General features: G+C 37.6%; 2 protein-coding genes across 2 annotated transcripts in view; one reads left to right on the forward strand and one right to left on the reverse strand.

The window, feature by feature from the left end:
* rpf1 (ribosome production factor 1 homolog) overlaps positions 1–10,537 on the forward strand; it is a 25,678-nt gene extending 15,141 nt beyond the window's left edge. The window contains exons 7-9 of the mRNA XM_039736143.1: positions 6,142–6,323; positions 7,043–7,169; positions 9,255–10,537. Coding sequence (XP_039592077.1) covers positions 6,142–6,323; positions 7,043–7,169; positions 9,255–9,296 — 351 coding nt within the window. The 3' untranslated portion in view covers positions 9,297–10,537. The remainder of the gene's footprint in view (positions 1–6,141; positions 6,324–7,042; positions 7,170–9,254) is intronic.
* On the reverse strand, positions 10,123–19,197 carry gng5 (guanine nucleotide binding protein (G protein), gamma 5). Its single transcript, XM_039736144.1, has 3 exons — positions 18,972–19,197; positions 14,980–15,139; positions 10,123–10,644 (listed from the first exon to the last, which is right to left on the reverse strand). The coding sequence occupies exons 1-2, from the start codon at positions 19,047–19,049 to the stop codon at positions 15,014–15,016; spliced, it is 204 nt and encodes a 67-aa protein (XP_039592078.1). The 5' UTR covers positions 19,050–19,197; the 3' UTR covers positions 10,123–10,644; positions 14,980–15,013.
* Positions 19,198–20,302: the final 1,105 nt, after the last annotated feature.

Raw genomic sequence — 20,302 nt, forward strand, 5'->3', positions numbered from 1 at the left:
CCCCCACAAAGACAGTCTCTCGGAATTTGCATAAGCACAGCCCTTCACCAGTAATTTTAAATTACTTACAAAGTGATCAAAACTCTCGTTTATATCCTGCGTCCTCTCATTAAACTTGTATCCCGCATTAGCCGTGGGCATGACAAACGCCAGCGGCAGCCTGTCTATGAACTTAATTTAAACGTTAGGTTTACACCATGCTTTGTTTCCGAAGTAGCTGCACTCATGAATATGGTTCTATGTGTGACTCGCTTGCTTCTTATTGTTTCGCTGCCTTCTCAATTGTATAATGCATGTTTTCTTCAGCGCTTTTTGGAGCTCTTCCTTGTTTTCTAGGTACTGCGTGGGCAGTCAGTTCACCTGATTACGTGGGAGGCGTGATGATGCCACACGAAACTCCGCCCCCCACGGCTTTCGAGCTTAACTCCATTACAGTAATTGGAGAAAAATAGCTTCCAGTTATGACCATTACGCGAAGAATTTCGAAATGAAACCTGCCCAACTTTTGTAAGGAATGATCCTGCCAAATTTCAGCCTTCTACCTACACGGGAACTTGGAGAATTTAGAAAACCAGGAAGACCTCAAAAAAGCGCTGAAGAAAACATACATTATATAATTGAGAAGGCAGCGAAACAATAAGAAGTGAGCGAGTGACATATACAACCATATTCATGAGTTCTGCTACTTCGGAAACAAAGCACGATGTAAACATACACTTTAAATTAAGTTCATAGACAGGCTGCCCATATAAGGCCGTCCGTCAGCGGCAATCCAATAGCAAACTGCCACGGGTAAATATTCACGGGTGAAGGACTGTGCTTATGGAGAGGAAGATGAGATGGTCAGGGTGGTGTTTGACACAAACTCAGCGAAACTGCGAGAGAAAGTTTTAAGTGCCAGGACTAAGGTAACATTAAATACAGCTATGGACATAGCACGAGATGGCACCAGCACAGCTGGGAACCTTCGATGCATGTACACCGAGTGGCTCACGTGAACTGACGCAGCGCACAGATAAAAGCAACAGTTCCAAAGAGCTGAACAAAACCAAATTACACAATTGAAAAGGCAGCAAAAAATATGAAGCGTCTGATAAGCATATTCATAAATCCAGCTACTGCGGAAACAAAGCACACGGTGGAAAAAGTCAATGTCCCGCTAAAGGAAGACAGTGTAAAAAAAACGCGTGCATGCAGTGTGTCAGGTCTCAGATAAAGACGAAGACGAGCTGTTTATTGTTGGAGTAAGAAACGAATCGATGAATGAAACCTGTCATCTTTACAACGATTGACAAACACTGAATGTAACTTGAACACAACACATCCTACAAATACGAACCTGATTGAAAGAAATAATGATAATCAAATCCTTGATGACAGCAACACTCAGTAACACTCACAAAACAAATACTGTATATTGACAGTCATGTTACGTTATTTTAAAATGTTCCCTTTTCTTTTCTAGCTTTTTAACACACTACTTCTCGCTGTGATACGCGGTATATATATATGTATATATATATCCCGATCTACATACTCGAATAATGGATACTTTATTCGCCATCAATGATTGTTTTGGTAAAGCCATACTCAGTGTATTCATTAGATGAACGGTAAAAAGTAAGAGCGAGGGGAGGATGACTCATTGAGGCATGCAGGCTGTAGTGCTTGCGTCAACTCTATCTGAATTGCGCGATCACATTTGAAAATATATATCTTTTCAAGTTCTATTTAGTCCATATGTGTCAAACTCAAGGGCCGCGGGCCACATCCGGCCGGCGTGTAATTATATCCGCCCGAGATCATTTTATATACTGTATTATTGTTATTAATGGCCCGGGTATATGAAGCGCTGGTAACACAATAAACTACAGATCCCATAATGCAGCACTTCAGCTGCCTTGCCGAACACTTACGCGTTAATCAAGTCTACCTTATGATGCTGCAAGTTATTGCGAAGCTAGAGTTATTGCGCACTGAGTTTGCACGGCGCTTTGGTGACTTTGAAGAACAAAAAAAGTCCGTCTACATGCGGTTCGAACCTTGTGCATGTTTGGTAGCACATATCTGTGTGAGAAGCTCTTCTCAGTGATAAAGACTAACAAAACAGCACACAGGAGTCGCCTCACTGATGAGCACCTGCAATCCATCCTGAGAATCTCCACAACACAGAACCTCACACCAAACAGAAATGAACTTGTGGCCAAAAAAAGATGCCAGGCGTCCAGCTCTAAAATGACATATAGACAACTGAATGATTTGATTTGTTATTGCACGTAAGAGCGGAGTCAACCGTTTTAACAAACAGCGTATTGCACTGATCTGAAATAGCTGTGTGTGTATATATGTAGATATGTATGTATATGTATATATATGTTTATATATGTGTGTGTGTATGTATGTATATGTATGTATATATATATATATATATATATGTATTTGTATAGATATGTATATATATATATGTTTATGTGTGTGTGTGTGTGTATATATATATATATATATATATATATATATATATATATATATGACAACAACACTCATCACTCACAACAGTGACAAAACAATTACATTGACAATCAGGTTACGTTATTTTCAAAATGTTTCCTTTTCTTTTCATTGCTTCTTTAACACACTACTTCTCCGCATGCTTGGTATTTTGCTAGTGTGTATATATATATATATATATATATATATATATATATATATACACATATACACTCTTTGGGGTGCGAGCAACTGTTGCTGGGGGTGCCAGAATCCATCAAGGAAGAAAAATGAAAAACATTATTTGTACAAAATCTTAATTTATTTATCCATTCCTAAATAATTAAATGTGCAGGCTATTTTGTATCAGTGCAATACGCTGCTTGTTAAAACGGATGACTCCCGCTCTTACGTGCAAGTCTGCGTGGATATTATGAACTATCATTTCTGTTCAAGTTCTATTTAAATTTTAAATAGAAGGAATTTTTATTTAGTCGACAGAAATGTCTTTGGTAGGAATGTAAGTTAAATGTAGGCATCATTGCATAAATTTTTCTTCACCATAGAAATGTAGAGTAAATTCGCCTTACATTCCAACCAAAGATCTTTGTGTCGACTAAATAGAACTTGAAAAGATATATTTTTTCGAATGTGATCGCGCAATTCAGAACGAGTTGACGTGCACTACATCGAGCTCGCATGCTATTGTGGTTTCGCCTGCATGCCTCAATAAGTCACCCTCCCCTCGCTCTTACTTTTTTACCGTTCATCTAATGACTACACTGAGTATGGCTTTACCAAAACAATCATTGATGGCGAATAAAGTATCCATTATTCATAAAGCTTCAATTGGTGATCTGTCTTTGTGCGTTGACTGCATATTTTTTCATATGTCTCAAACCAAGGGGACGAGGGTAAAATGAATCGGGAAGCGCTGATATATATGTATGTGTGTTTTTATATATATATATATATATATATATATATATATATATATATATATATATATATATATATATATATATATAATAGTTTTACTGTGAAATAATCCAAAGAGTATGCGACACGTGTTTCGCCCTAATTTTGGGGTCATCAGGCGTACATACTCAGTGCACCCCCTCTCGGGAATCGGACATCGGCGCTAGAGGCGAAGCCTCTTCCATTGCGCCACGACGTGTGGTTTGTCTATTTGAGAGTATGTAGATCGGATATATATATATATCCGTGCTTCGCAGCGAAAAAGTAGTGTGTTAAAGAAGTTATGAAAAGGGAACATTTGAAAAATAACGTAACATGATTGTCAATGTAATTGTTTTGTGACTGTTATGAGTGTTGCTGTCATCAAGGATTTGATTATCATTATTTCTTTCAATCAGGTTCGTATTTGTAGGATGTGTTGTGTTCAAGTTACATTCCGTGTTTGTCAATCGTTGTAAAGATAACAGGTTTCATTCATAGATTCGTTTCTTACTGCATCAATAAACAGCCCGTCTTCCTCTTTATCTGAGACATGACACACTGCATGCATGGGTTTTTTTTTTTTACACTGTCTTCTTTTAGCGGGACATTGACTTTTTCCACCGTGTGCTTAGTTTCCGCAGTAGCTACACTTATGAATATGTTTGTATGTGTCAGACGCTTCATATTTTTTTTGCTGCCTTCTCAATTGTGTAATTCGGTTTTTGTTCAGCACTCTTTGGAACTTTTGCTTTTAGTCTGTGCACTGCGTCAGTTCACGTGAGCCGCTCGGTGTGCATGCATCGAAGGTTCCCAGCTGTGCTGGTGCCATCTCGCGCGATGTCCACGGCTGTATTTAATGTTAGCTAAGACCCAGCACTTAAAAGTTTCTCTCGCAGTTTCGCCGAGTTTGTGCCAAACACCACTCTGACCATCTCGTCTTCGTCTGCATAAGCACAGTCCTTCACCCGTGAATATTTAGCAGCAGTGTTTCTATTGGATTGCCGATGACGGACGGCCTTATATGGGCAGGCACTAAATTACGTGGGAGGCGTAACTCCGCCTCCCACGGCCATCGAGCAGAAGTCTATTATAGTATATGGACGAAAAAATAGGTTCCAGTTATGACCATTGCGCGTAGAATTTCGAAATAAAACCTGCCCAACTTTTGTAAGTAAGCTGTAAGGAATGAGCCTGCCAAATTTCAGCCTTCTACCTACACGGGAAGTTGGAGAATTAGTGATGAGTCAGTGAGGGCTTTGCCTTTTATTAGTATAGATTATGATGTAGAAGACGGATATATTGATAAAAGCTTGTTCAGATACATGCCTCACACAGAAAGGTGGCTTGTAGGTTTGTTGCTGTTATGGAAGAGCAGTAGTGTAATTTTGAAGAAGAATACCGGAGAATGATGCATATTTTGGAGGAAATTTTTAATAGTATCTGAATTGTGTATCAGTGTATAATATTAAAGAGGAATGCTCGCTTAGCTCTAACGGATGAGGCATTTTAGGAAGTGCTTGGCAGGAGTTAACTGCAGTGTCTTCGTTTTATTTTTCCGTATGTCAGCTGGAAGTAAGGGAAAGCACTAAAATGCAAATAACTGATTCACTGTGAAGCTGCTAGTGCTATTTAGCTAATAATTCTAATTATTTTGAAGTGTTATGAATAAGCTTAACTGGTTACTCATGTACAAGTAACTGGTACTTAATATATAAACCACTAACCAAACATTTTGCTATGTATTTATTGGTGGAAATCAAATACCCTTTAGCTTACTTGCTGCAGCATAGTTGTTTACTTACCTCTCCTCCCTTTTTTCTTGACATATAATAAAATAATGTTTATTTAACCCTTCTATTTTTGTGAACAGCCGAGCCGTAAATTCATAGTGGTGGCTCTGTTTCACACAGTTCAATGGCACAGATCACCACTACATAGCTGTGTGTATAGCAGTGCAGATGGTTCTTTTAAGTGTTATTTATAGCTGCCGAGATTCTTTCATAATGCTGTTAGAAGGCCTCCACATTTGCCCAAGTAAAATATTTATCTGTAAATATGTTAAGACTGTGTTAAATAATAATAGCCCACACCCCAGCACAACAGCCTAGAGTGGCCTATCTTCACTTACTGCCATATTTCTAATTTCATTACATGCTGTTGAGAGACACCTTGCTGCTTATTCCATTGTGAATGGCAACCACCACACTGCATGCCCAAGTCTCCTTGTGATGTCGACTATCATCTTATACTGCATTGATTCTCCGCTTATAGGAGAGTTGCTTGAAGTTTGGTGGTGTCTGTACTGCTTTGCAGTAGGTCAGCATTTGACTGCTGTAGGAGGAGTACGAGACTGGAAGCAGTTGAATGCAGATCCCTTATCCATCTGCACTGTGTGCTGCACTTTAGTTCATTTCTCTTGTACGTCTACCCAAATCATGCCTTATTCTAGCTGCTGTTATGTGCCTTGGGTTCTACCAGCATCTTTAGGGGGGAAAAAAGTCTTTCACACTAGTATATGTGCTGTTTTCAACACTGGAAGAAAAGGACCCTGTTTGGCTTCATTGTTAAAAAAAAAAAAATTAATTTACATTCTTCTGTAATTAGATTGTTAATAATTTAAGTGATAGCTTCCTATGAACGTTACTGTTTTTTTCATAACAAAAGTTTTAATCCTTTTTTTTTTTTTTAAATAAGCGAAGAGGCAAAGACCCAAGTGAACATGTTCCTGAAGTTATTCTCAATAACTTCACCACACGACTTGGCCATTCAATTGGTCGAATGTTTGCCTCTCTGTTTCCTCATGACCCAAATTTTATTGGACGGCAAGTGGCAACATTCCACAACCAGCGAGATTACATCTTTTTTAGATTTCACAGGTTTGGTGATATTTTTTTTTATATTCTTTAATAGCATGTCAAAACATGGTTTCATATTTTGCAACAGTGGTGTCAAACCAACATTATGGTCCAATGTACAAATTTTTTTTTTTTTTTTTTACACAGTAAGTCTTCTGTTAACTGTTTGGATTTTAAGTAAGCTCTTCAATATACTGGCCCCTGTCCAGGGCTGTATTCTGCCTTGTATTCAGTGCTGCTGAGACAAGCTTTGGCCCCCGATCTCAAATTAGATCGTCTGAGTCTGAAAATGTTATGTTTTTAGCAACCTTTTGCATTTTTTTGAAATGGAATATAAGAAATATATTACTGTGATTTAGTGAGTAGTCTATGCAGCACTGGTATTTTAAATCGGGGGAGGGGGTGAACAGAATGGCATGAAACCGGAACATATCAAACTTATGGTCCTTTTTTAACAGTGGCATAGATATCTGATTTCAACAGGAACCAGCAGTCAATGGCACAATCATATAAGCAAAGTATTTAGTAGAGTAATAACTTCATTACCTGATCTTTTCTATCACAGGGGCATATTATGCTGTAACTAATGTTTACTGCAACTTTTATATCATTCTTAACTGCCATTGCTCCACAGATAAATAATGTATGATCATATACATTGTTAATCAAACGTATTTAAAAATTTGTATACCTCAAGAGAAACTTGTACACCTATTTGTTACTATTTGATTTTCTTATAGATATATCTTTAAAAATGAAAAGAAAGTAGGTCTTCAGGAACTGGGACCTCGATTTACACTGAAACTTAGATCTCTTCAGAAAGGAACATTTGACTCAAAGTTTGGAGAATATGAATGGGTGCACAAGGTAAGAGTTAAAAGTTGAAATCTTACTCGATAGACATTTCACCTTTCTTTAATAGTAACAGTTTAAGCTATTTAATTTAAGTAAAATTTGTTCAAAAAGAAACTTTACTCAAGAATCCTAGTTATTTTTCATATTTTATAAAATTGTGTATTTCACAGTTGTGCTTTTCCACTTCTCCCTGTTCTGATGTGCAAAAGGTTGATAAATTTCTCTTTGCTGGGTTTTTCTAAAAATCCTTGTATTAGTTCATGGAACTTTCAGAGTCATTTCTTTGCGTTAGGAGAGTCATAAATTGTTTCCAAACAAATGCTTAAACATTTTTCTGAAGATAATGTTTGTGTTTTTTCCATCAAAATTAACCTGTGAAATTACTGGGAATTAGATTTCCATCTTTAAGTAGGGCAGGTCACAGCTTTAAATTCTGGATCTGTGGTATTGTATAAGTGGCCATTCCAGTGAGATGACTAAATCGCCTAAGTTGGAAGATAATACCAGTGTTACGAGCATTATTACATATCTTCTTTACTAGACCATATTTGCTCATTGTGCATCACTACATACTTTTAAGTCATCTTATTTTTATTTTTAACCACCAACCCTCACTCTCCAGCTGCAAACATGAAAAGTTTACTACTGTTTCCTAGTTTATTGAAACTTTGTCGTGGACTTTCACATTACAGAATACATATCATGTAAAATTAACACAAAAGTTTTAGAATCCAACTAGACTACAGGTATTTTAAAATCATTTTTGTTTGCATGTCCATTTCCATTGCTCAGAAAAACAAACATTATAGGGCTTACTCGATCACTTCACCACGTTTAAAGCCGTATTTAATGGAGTGATACGCACATTGTCTATGAATGCATGTGCATATAAATTCTACTCTATCTTAGTCACAAGCAGTACTCACAGGTGATTATTCAGTTTTCCTTATGACATGTAGGAAAAACTCTTGAGTGAGCAAAAGGCAATTCTTTGGTTTTATGGCAACAGTTTTGTTTTATATACTGTAAGTGCAATAAGTTTGCTGCAAACTTTAATACAGGTCATAGCAATAATGCCATCCGTTTTGAGGTGCTGTGTCTTCATTTTCATACAATGAGGTCTGTCAGAAGGTTTGTGTGGGCAGAGATGGTGGAGGTATCTTCAAGTTTATAGAAAATAAACTGTAGAGATGACTGGACAAAGCTGCAATAAACCATATCCTAAAAGACATTCATGCTAAAGAGACATAGGCCGTAGTTTTGCTGTGCACTTGAACACATATATACCTGTGTGTGTGTGTGTGTGTGTGTATATATATATATATATATATATATATATATATATATATATATATACATACACACAGTACCGTGTATACTTGTGTTGTAAGTTCTCCCGCAGATAAGTCGGGGCTTGATTTTACAACATACCATATAATTTCTGGTATTTTATAATGTTGGTCATGTAAGTCAAATGCAGAAAACTCACACTAATGGTCCAAGAGATTATCATATACTAATGCCCACTTGACAGAGTAACTATGGAGCATGCTGCCTTTTTTCTATGTATTCTGCCTACGTGACCACATGGTATTACCCGCACTATTCCGAAGCAACGTTTGCACCGTTTTGTGTGTTTTTTTTTTGGTATCTCACACCCTCATACGCCTTCATTGTAAGAGCATCCCTTATCTTTGATGGAGCATTTGATCAGAAGAAAATATGAAGCTGGTTTTAAATGAAACGTCATTGGAGTGGTGAAAGAAATTGGTAACTGCGCTGCTGCGAGATTGAAGGGGGCAAGAAGATGGGGAAAAAAAAAAATAAGTGTCGCATTTTTTAAAAGGTGTATAAGTCGGGGTCTGATTTTATGATTGATTTTTTTGGGGTTCAAGAACTGACTTGCATGCGAACATATACAGTATATATAAAAAAAAGTCTGTTTCAAGATGGGTGTGATAGCACACTGGTTAACACTGTTGCATTGGTGAATGCTTTATAGCCACTGCATGTTTTCCAGTTTTAATAATGAACACTTAATAGTTTTGTAGTTTTTTTTTTTTTTAAAAAACCTCTCAATTTGTTTTTATTTCACAGCGCCATGAAATGGACAGTTGTAGAAGAAAGTTTCATTTGTAAAAAGTACTATTTTTGTGAACCAAGAAAATTTAAAGACAGACCTGAAGTTCTTGCAATTGGAGGAATAAACTACTGCAACCTTACCCTTTTTTGGGTGCATCTTTAGTGCTTACATATTGAATTTTGTTATATGACTGACAAGTAATAAGGCTCAACTATGTGTTCTGCACTGGCAGAAATCTGCTTTATTGGTAAAGCTCCACCACAAGAGAAAATGTTTTGAACAACTGCACCTTCCAAAAGGTATCTTAACAGCTTTTCATATAAACTATAACCCATCATTGTGTACATTTTAATATCTATTTATTACAAGTATTTTCAGAGTAAATACTTAATCATGATTTTTTAAAAATATATATTGTTTAATAAATGAAACCAGTGTGTTTTCTGGATGGCTTTTTAATGTCTGATTTTAGTCATAATGAAAACATTTCTGATATCTGTAAAGAAAAAAAAAACATTGAAACGTCTGTTGTTACTGTAGCCCTTTGCCATTGGTAAGGCAATTGGTGAGAGGAGACTTTTAATGAAACCTGGAAGGATTAGAGGCAGTCTGGCAACTGGCAGTTTGTAATAACCATAGGGACACAAAGCAATGAGTGTACTTGGTAGATGCAATGAAAGTTCATTGCATGCAGATTCTCCATGTTGTTGAGGAAACCAAAGTATCAAATTTTAAACTGTAAGTAAACACACTTAAATTTTGCAGGACAATTATGAAAATAAGTAAATACAGTATAGCAGTTTTGAAAGGTTTTTTTTATTAAACACATTTTAGTGATTCATATTTGCATTCAATAATTTTAAAAACTGCCTTTTTGTAAAATTTGTATATAAAATACATCAGGACAGAATGGCATCTAACTACAAGAAACAGTTTACAAATTGAATTATCCTAAATATTACATAACATCTAAAGGAAATGTTTAGAACAGCACCTTTGAGTAAATATAGTCACACGGTGTATTCAGAAATTTGTTTTTTGTAAAACCACACTATAAGGAATGTCTGCAGTTAAATGGCATTTATTTATTTTAGGACCTTTGAAGAACATAGTACTTTTTTCTTTTTTAAATAAACAGTATTCATGTGATCGTGGTCCTCATCAACTGTGAACTTGAACACACATTCCTTAGCAGGCATAGACAATAGAAAGCAGTAGACAGAGGTAGGTGTATTTAAAGGCACATAAAACTGTCAAAATTGCTTTAAGTTTTTAAAAAAAAAAAAAATACAAAAAACACACATAAATGTGTTCAGATATTGGCTCTGGTTAATAACCAGACTGGATGAATTCCTGATGCTTTATGTACTTCAGAGTTTAGAATATAACAGTATTTGCCAAAACCTGAAAGACAAAAATTTATTTGAATTAATTGAGTTTACTGATTAACATACGATTGTGAAAAAAACAATTGGTTTATCCTTTTAAGCTACTAGTTGTTAAATTTATCACAGTAAACTGTGTTCTCAAATCAAGCAGTTTCCATAAATATGCCTGTTCTTACTGTAGTGTTTAAGGGGTCTAAGGTGCATCTGTTGAAATTGGGAGATGCATTTAAGTTTTACTGAATACATAAACCTTGGGGCTGCAGAAATTTTGCTTTCAGAGACCTTCTGAAGTAGCAACTGATCACATTCTTGGCGCAATTTTTCTGAAGAGACATTCCCGTTTACAGCAACCATTGTGGGTATAATTTTCATGTACACAAGGAAGTAAAAATCACTAAGCAGCAATACATTTTACTATTCCTGAAGACATACAGCCTGAAACATCTATGACAGAACCAAAACTTACTCTAGAGTGAAACCAAAGACTAGGCAAAGTCCACTCCACACAGGCAGACACCAAAGGTTCCGTACTGCGGCCATGGAATTTCCATTTCAGAATTCTGGGACTTCCTATTTGGCACTGAGAACTATTTCAGCAAGTTCCTACATTGAAAATGGCGTAGTCAGCACAGAAGCAGTACAACTGTAAACCTGCAGTAAATCTTTATTTTAGGTAGACAAGTATCCTGGTTTGCAGAGATGTTTTCCTGTCTTGTGCCCAGCTTCCCAACAACCCTGTTCAGGATAAGCATATTTAAAAAGTGGATGGAAGGAATGCAGTATCCAAGTTAGAATCTACAAGTATTAAAAAGTTTGTGCTTTCCATAATTAAATGGTTTCCGGAGTTTATTTCAATTTGAAGTTCTCTGCACCAGAAGGAAAAGAAAAGCCAATAATGCTGTATACAAAGAAGCTTTCCACTGGTTGAGATAACTGCAACAAATTTAATGGTTAAAAAGGCTTTGTAATATATTCTTTGAAATTACTTTTTACCTTCCGTGCACTTGGATGAACCCAGTTCAAATTCTTCTGCAAATTCCACACACACCCACCCTCTGTAGTGTACTAATACTAATTCCAAAGACGTTGGCACAGTATGGAGAATGCTAATAAGAGCACCAAAGAACAATTTGTAAATTTTATTCACCTTGTACTATACTGAAAATACTGCAACTGTTTACCTTATAAATGTATTTTTCTTAAAATGCACTGATGCATCATGTTCCAAAAAATAAGTTGGGGCAGTAACAGGTTTACCCCTGTGTAATATCACCCTTTCTTTAATTAACACTACTGCAAAGCATTCAGGCATTGTAGACACAAGATTGTCGAGTTTAGCAAGCAGAATTGTCTCCCATTCATCCATTATGAAGGTGTTTAGTTGTGTAGGCAGTTGTACAGGGCTTTCATTGTCACACATTCACAAGCAGAGGCAGTTCAGGACTAGAGAGAGGCTACTCTAGTACCTGCACTGGCTGCTCACACAGCCATGCACTTGGGTTTGGGTTAATAAGGGTTTGACATTTTTCTACTGAAAAATGCAGGGACTCCCTTGCAAAAGACAACATCTGGAGGGAAGCATATACTGCTCCAAAATTTGCACAGATCTTTATGCATTAATGGTTCCACATGTCATGACATACGCTGGCTTTTGGACCCAATGCTGAAAGCACCTTGGATGGTATTTTTCCTCTTTGGCCTAGAGAAAAGGATGGTTGTTATTTCCTAAACTATTTTGAAATATTGACTTTGGCGGACTGCAATCCATGATTCTACTTTTGTACTTTCCATCTCCGACACCAAGACCGAAGAATTAGGCAGCATTTCTGAATAGTGTGGATGCAAGGCTTCTTCTTTGTAACTTTATTAAAATGCCATTTGCAGCTGTGGAATGTACCAGTAAAAGGGGGCAACTGACAAAAGGTTTACCAAGCTATTGGCAATCCAAGTCATGATATCCATTACATATCCATAATTTAAGACGGAGACAATTCATGGAACAAAGATACACACTCAGAACTAGTTTTCAGCTTTACCCTTTATGTGCCAAAATTTAACTGGACTCTTTGAATCTTAATTACGTTATGAGCTGTACAAGGGTGAAATACTCAAAATCCTATTCATTTGTCTTTGGGAAACATTGTTCTCAAAGTGCTGGATTATTCGTGGACAAATAAGCAAGTTTCGAGTCATCCTTGCACTTGATGAAGTACACTATTTTTGGAGTTTCCTTTATATACCAGAACCTGACTGCCTCACCTGTGTAACACTGCCCTTATTTTAGCTTGTCACATTGACATTAGGTTGGAAGTGCTGCAGGCACCAATTTTAGAATAAATGTATCTTCAAAAAATAGTGCAGTTGATTCAGTAAAACACAATGTCACTTGTTAGTATTAAACATTAACTCGAATAAAATTAAGTGGCACATAAAATTTTATGAAAACATTTGGCTATATGACTTGATTTTTGTACAGTTTTTTATTAAATGAAAAAGTGTATGCTGAATAATTTGCAAACTTGGCTAGAAGAATGTACTGTTAATGGTAAAGCTCACTTAAAACATGTTACACGGCAAGGTAAATAAACTGCACTGAATTGGAAACTTTTGGACTACTTTATTTCTCATTTAGCTCACTACGCCCCACGATATCTGGAAGGAGAAACGCACAACACATCAGCACTCTTCGGCATCTGGTCAAGTGACTATTCACATTATCCTTTCAAAAACAATCATGCCTTTATGCCACACGCATTAAAGAATTTGTTTGTCTTGGATTTATTAAAGCTAACACTAAACCATTTACACTGGCAGTGACCTACACCCCAAAATTATATTCACTATTTTAAAGAACTGTTTTAATAAGAATGTTTACTTACCACTTCTCTTTTACTAATAATTTTGTGAGAAATATGCTTGATTGGAAACAAACTATTTTATTATAGTGCCATTGTTATTTGTCCATGTATGCTGTCACAATGGTAAAACTCCTTGTCACAGTATGGTGCCAGTTTTCTTATTTAGGCCCTCAGATTAAACTTTGTTCTTGTAACTGTGTGTGGGTACAGTCAAAACAACTGCATCCATTTCTAGGTCTCGTCATCACTGCCGTTTTTTTTTTTGTGATTCTGTGTTTGGTGTATTAGTATCTTTAAGGTCTTTGTGTACAGACTTGTATGTGAACAGTGTGTAATTGATCCATCTACCCGCTTAAAAATATTACCCAGAGAGATGTACACTTTAGCCTGATTAGTGAGTGGAATGTGAACAGACAGTACAAACAGGTAAAGGCCACGTCTTGTGCTGCATTAACTTAACAGCAACGGAGTGAGTTATTGGTTCAACACAGGCAAAGGCCAGCTATTACATCTACAGTATTTGTGTAGCTTAGCCTTAAAAAGTGTTAAGGAAGAGCTGCACCTATGTGCACAATTAATTACTAACACTGTACATTTGTGACTTGTTAAAAAAAAAAAAAAAATGTTTCCAATTTAAAGTACACACAAATGCATTACAAAAATGCATGTCCAGTACTTAAAGCTGTCAGAATTCATATTATACTTAGATAAGGTCTAGTAGAAACCTAGTAGAAAGCTTGACTGTTGTGTAACATTTGAGGAATTTAAGAAGAGCATTTTAAGCAAGCAGTTTTGTTTCAGGAGTTTGGTTTATAAAATACTTGCAAGAATAAAACAAAGGCATAACTAGTGGGCCAACTCTGTCATGCTAGCAGACATTCCAAGTCTACAGTGCTGTCTTCCAGAGCTCAGAATATGTAAAATACTCTGTTAATAACATCTTTCAATTTTGAGCTGCTGTAATTTAACTTTTTCACATTGACTTTCTATACCAAATGTTTCCCAGACTTCTTGGATTTATACTGACAGTAAAACTTAGCAGACCTTCAAGTAAGAATTTCATTGTAGTATGTACACATGAACTTTATTTATACCATAAGTGAATTTCGTTAACTTTGATTTCTGCAGTCTGCTCTTTTCCACCAGGTAACAACTTTGTCCTTTTTAAAAAGAGACATACAGTTGAGTTCTACAAATTATAAACATTACACCACAGCAGAAATAGCTGCACACCAGGTAAATTTGGTGTTTTTCTCAAATCAGTTATTTAGTGCAATAGAACCAAGACTTTGAGAATCTCTGGCTTAAGCACCATGCTTAGTAGTCGTCATGTTACAATCTTACCTCTGTTAAACAAACATTAAAAGAAAAAAACAAAACACACACGTTAAACAGAGCATGTTTGTGTTAATCTAGAGGATTAAGTTCTCCACGTCAACATTTTAGTAGTAAAGATTCAAAACAGTAAAAGCACATTTAAATTGTGGACTTACCAATGATAAAAATAATGTTAAAATTCCTAATGGTTTATAAGAATGAACACACTTTCTGCGGTCTGAAGGGGTTGGTGCTGGAAGACACCCCAGTCAACAAAGGGTCCTGATTCTCATTCTGTACGCAGAACTGCTGAAGGTCTGTAGCAGCTTGGGACACCTATAAGATAAAAGTCCAGCATTAACAAGCACATTTGTTCAATTCAGACAAAGTAATGATGTTATAATATCTGCTCCTTTTAGAGGCTCATCTGCTTGAAGGAGAATAACTGAACTCTTTTCATACATCACACTCACTATTAACTATTCTGTCTAGCTCTCAAGATCAAGCGTTTTCTAAACTGGCCCTAGTGTGTAATTCATGTGTGTGCGTATTTGCTCTGTGATGAACTGGTGCTCTGTCCAGGGTTTTCTTCCTGCCTTATGCTAGTTGGAACAGACTCCAGCAGACCCCGTGACTCTGTTCAGGACTAAGCGGATTAGAAAATGACTGACTGACTTACTGACTTTTCAGGTATAGTGAAAGGCTGCTCCCAAATGCATCTGCCACTGACAAACAAACACAGGTCGTTCTAATGCTGAAAAGAAAGTCCCATCATTTCTCCTGTCAGTTATACACAGCCTAAACATTGTGTCTCTTACTTTCTTTTCAATGTGGGTGCAATCTTTATGCATTTCATTTATACAGTGCCTATTATTAAACTCCTTGGAAGTTTCAACATTTTATCACACTTTATAACACTGGATCACTGTGGATTTGACTTGACACTGATCAACAGAAGAAAAAAAAAAAAAAACCTTCCAACGTCAAAGTGAAAACAGATCTCTTCAAAGTGGTCTAAATTAATCACAAATATAAAAACACAAACTGAGTGTGCAAGGATTCACCCCCTTCAGGTTTAATAGATGCAGATATGACAGCTGTTAGTCTGTGTGAACAAATCTCTATCAGCTTTGGACATCTAGACATCAAGGTTTCCCCATTCATCTTTGCAGAACTGTTCAAGCTCAGTCAGGCTGAATGGAGATCATGAGTAAACTGCCTTTTTCAGGTCCAGCCAGAATTTCTTAATTTGACAGAGATCTGGTCTCGGACTCATGCCACTCCAGGACATTAATATTGTTATTTTTAATCCATTCTGGTGTAGCTTTGGCTTTATGCTTGGTGCTGTTGTCTTGCTAGAAAACTAATCTTCTCCAAATCAAAGGCTTCTTGCAGACCACCTTAGGCTTTTCTTGTATATTGCTGCATTCATTATCTCCTCTACCCTGACAAGCCTTCCAGAGCCTGCTGCAGAGAAGCAGCCTCACAGCATTGTGCTGCCAACACCAGGCTCCACAGCGGAGATGGTGCGTTTTTCATAATAGTCAGGGTTTGCTCAAAAAGCTCAGTTTTTGTTGCTTCATACCATAGCACCTTCTTCCAGCTGACTTCAGAGACTTCTAAGTACCTCGTGGCAAATTCTAGTCAAGATGTCCCAAGTATTTGGGCAGGTTTTTTTTCTCTCTTTGCCAATCTCCCATAAAACTACAACTGATGGAGCACTCGGGCAAAAGTTGTCTGCACAGTCTCCAAACTTAGCCTCTGTAGTTTGTAACTCCATCAGAATTATCACCGGACTCTTGATGGCCTCTCTCGTCTCCTTCTTGCACAGTTTTTGTGGATGGCCTGCTCTAGGCAGATTTACAGCTATGCCACACTCTTTCCATTTCTTAATGATGGACCTAACTGGACTCCAAGGGGATGTACAGTGAATGGGATATTTTCTTGTCTCCGTCCCCCGACTTGTGCATTTCAATCACCTCTTCAAGGAGTCACCTGGAATGTTCTTTTGGCTTCACTGTGTAGGTCAGGCCATGATACAAACTCACCATTAGTTAGATGAACCTTCCAGGTGAGGTGCATTTATACTACAGTCAGCTGAACTCCCTTTGACTATAGATAGGCATCTCCATTGAACTCATTCTGCAACTTCTAAAGCCAAGTAGCTGTACCAGTGATGACGTAGGTGGGTCATATTAAAGCTCATGTGATTCAATGTTGTGTAACAATAAAATGTAAAAATCTTCAAGGGGTGAATACTTTTTATAGGTACTTAAGATTGAAATCATCTGCCGTCACATTCATTGGGGGCCCTCTTCATCCTCACCTAGTATCTGTGTACCACCTTGGTCAGTCACTTTCTTCCTTTTGATACACATGCCTGAACTATTTCAGCACACACCACACAAACTATTTCTTAAAACAATGCACTTTTCATCCTCTCCCTCAATCCTCCTTCTTTCAGTCTTTTCCAAATCTAGGCCATGCTCTGAGGACATTAGCCACCTTTTACTCTCACTTACCAACAACAACATGGCAAGTAAACAACAATTAAAATAAAATCAGTACTTGGAGTGTGTAATGAAGGCGAATGAATGTTCAAACAATGATCAACCGGGGTCCAGGGATTGTGAAGGGCCAAAGCCACCTCTTTGAGCTGGGCTTGTTTCATGAAAGCTGTGCTATAGTCACATATGTGTGTCAATCGACGGACTGGCATTCCACCCAGGGCTGGTTTTGTGATTTTACTCCAACGAATGCTGAGAGACTCCAGCACAGCCCCCATCCATCCATACATACATACATACATATACATTAAATTCGGGCAGAAAACACAAAGGGTTGATTACATAACAGAAATTCTACTCTTTCCGAAGTCTTCATTTCGTCACCCCGCTTTGTTCCTGCTCTGTGGAGTATACAATCACAACAAAACTGAACACTCAAAACCGCCAGGGCTTAATCCATTTGGAGCAACACTGCTTACTGTGAAAAGTGCTATATAGGACTTATCAAAGTAAATCAAAAATCTCAGATCTTGGAAAAACACAGGAAAGTGAAAATAACTTTCAAATACAATATGTAGTTTTAAATGAGGTTAAAAAAAAAACTCTTGAGAACGATGTGATCCTTTGCTACCGGCCATACAAATAGAGCAGGGGTTCTCAAACGAAGACCTGGGGACCCTCTGTGGCTGCAGGCTTTTGTTCTACCAACATTCACAATCAGTAATAATAATTGATCTCATTTAATTTGCTTGCCTTTTTCACTTCTCTTATTCTACATTCAGAAAAGCACGATAGTATCATTTTTACATTTATAAAATATTTAGCAGTATTTCTATTTCAATATCTTTAAATGATTAACTAGTTTTTTTCTGTTACTTTAATCTTCTTCTGTGTGGTTTGCTACTTTCGTTGTAGCCCAATAATGACAAAAAAGTTGAGCAACAAAAGTTGGTTCGAACAAAAACCTGCAGCCACAGTGGGTCTCCAGGACCAGGAATTAGAACCCCTTGTCCGAGAGCATCGTTCAGGTCCGGCCCAATATCGGACACTAATATTAATGCGTACGTGTTCCGGTAGATTCGGACAGTTCTTGTCACAATTAAGAAAAAGGGACAGAAAAATAAACAATTAGCGGTTCTATAACAGGAAGGTCGTTATACAAAACGTAAACTTAGAACGCTTCGCAGTAATCGACAGTTCAAAACTAACAGTCGCCAGCATCAAAATAACGGCTTTTCCTTTTTGCTTCCTCATTAGAAGCACACGTCTTTAAGATGGCTCACTCCAAAAACGTTCTCCCTGTGCAAGACAACGAGCGCTCTACCGTCGATTCCTGGTTTCACGCCGGACACGACGGCCTCAGAGACGTGCGTTTCGCCGGAAACGACTTTATTTAAAACATGATAGTAAGAGGTGTTGCTCAAAGGAGGACGGCCCGACCACGAACATCACTAAAAGACACATTTATAGATTTTTACTACGAAATATTCCAACGGACGAATACCACACCTTTCCATTGTTGTCAGACTACCCGTCTGTTATCCTGCGCAGTGGTTACAAAACCCCACAAGAGGCACAAAGAGACAAGCCAGCGTCCCCACGCCCTGCTCGCGTTTACAGTTACCAAACGCCTTTACATTCACGTTCTCAATGAGACTCACCTTCACCCTGTGTATGCTGGCTTCATAACGCAGCTGCTCCACAACTTTCTTCATATAGTTCACGTTTGAACCGGACATTTTGCTACACTTTCTTTTAATCACTGTGTACCAAAACACTCGTCGCTCTCGTATCTTCTCTCCTTTTCGGCTCTTCCCTTCCGGGGACTGAAAAGCTCACTAGCGCCGCTTACGGTGCCACTAATGACTGCTTTGATTTCAGCGGCACGCGCACCCCCTCTCGTGACCTGTAATTTTACTGCACCAGGACTAGAAGCCGCGGGGAAAGGAAAAGGATGATCGCGCCCGGCGTTGGTAATTGGTTAATGTTGTATTGATTGACTCCTCCTCGTCCCGCCTCCCCGTGGCGTCCAGTGCTACAGAAAACAAACCGAAGCAAATCTGATTACAGGCGCGGTGTCCAAATCAGTGCACCTTGGCGAAAATGTCAATCAAACCAAGACCCAGATTCCCTTCACTTACTAAGAAGTCGTTTTTTAAGATATCGGGGATCAGAATATGAACGAAGAGTCACGTAGAGGTTCCCTATTTATACATAAAATATATAACGATAATTTGACAGCTTTTTCTATTTTTTTCTCAGTGGCTTTGTTCGCAGACGTTTAGCTTGGGGCCTCCCCAAGTGTAAACAATCGATACAAGAGGTGGGGGTGGGGGGAGGACGATTAACTTGTGATGTCCCGAGTTGAAATCTCATCAATTACAAGTAGGCACGTCTGTTCTGTACACGCTATCAGCGTCTGAACTCGCCTAAAGATAGCCAGTCAAGGATAATCACTAAAATGCCTTCTGTCATTTCTCACAGTATTTTTCCCTACACATGACGGCAATTTGCATTGCTTTGTGTTTTTTTAGATAAGAAGTTTTAACTCTTACGAGACACAAAGTGTTATTAAATAAATATAGTTCATGTCAATTTTAATCTGAGACTGGCAAAATTCAACAAGCCTGCGTTATTTTCTTTATATATATATATATATATATATATATATATATATATATATATATATATATATATATATACAGGGATGTTTAAAATGAAAGAGCAGATTCCAAAAATGTATTTTAAACAAACTGTATAAGACGAAAAAACATTCCACACATCACTGGTTACAGGAAAGTTCAAAGTTTAAAAGCCCTCCTAAAAGTACCAGTGAATTCCACCGAGCGCTGACTTCATTTTCATGCAAGATGATTTCTACTTGGAGGTCCGGCATTACCTGGACGAAACCATTCCTGGAAGATGGATTGGAAGAGATGAACAGCAAGATCTTGTTCATTGTCTATGGCCTCCCTGGTCTCCAGACCTTATC

Source organism: Polypterus senegalus, chromosome 14, assembly GCF_016835505.1.
Source record: "Polypterus senegalus isolate Bchr_013 chromosome 14, ASM1683550v1, whole genome shotgun sequence".
Lineage (NCBI taxonomy): Eukaryota > Metazoa > Chordata > Cladistia > Polypteriformes > Polypteridae > Polypterus > Polypterus senegalus.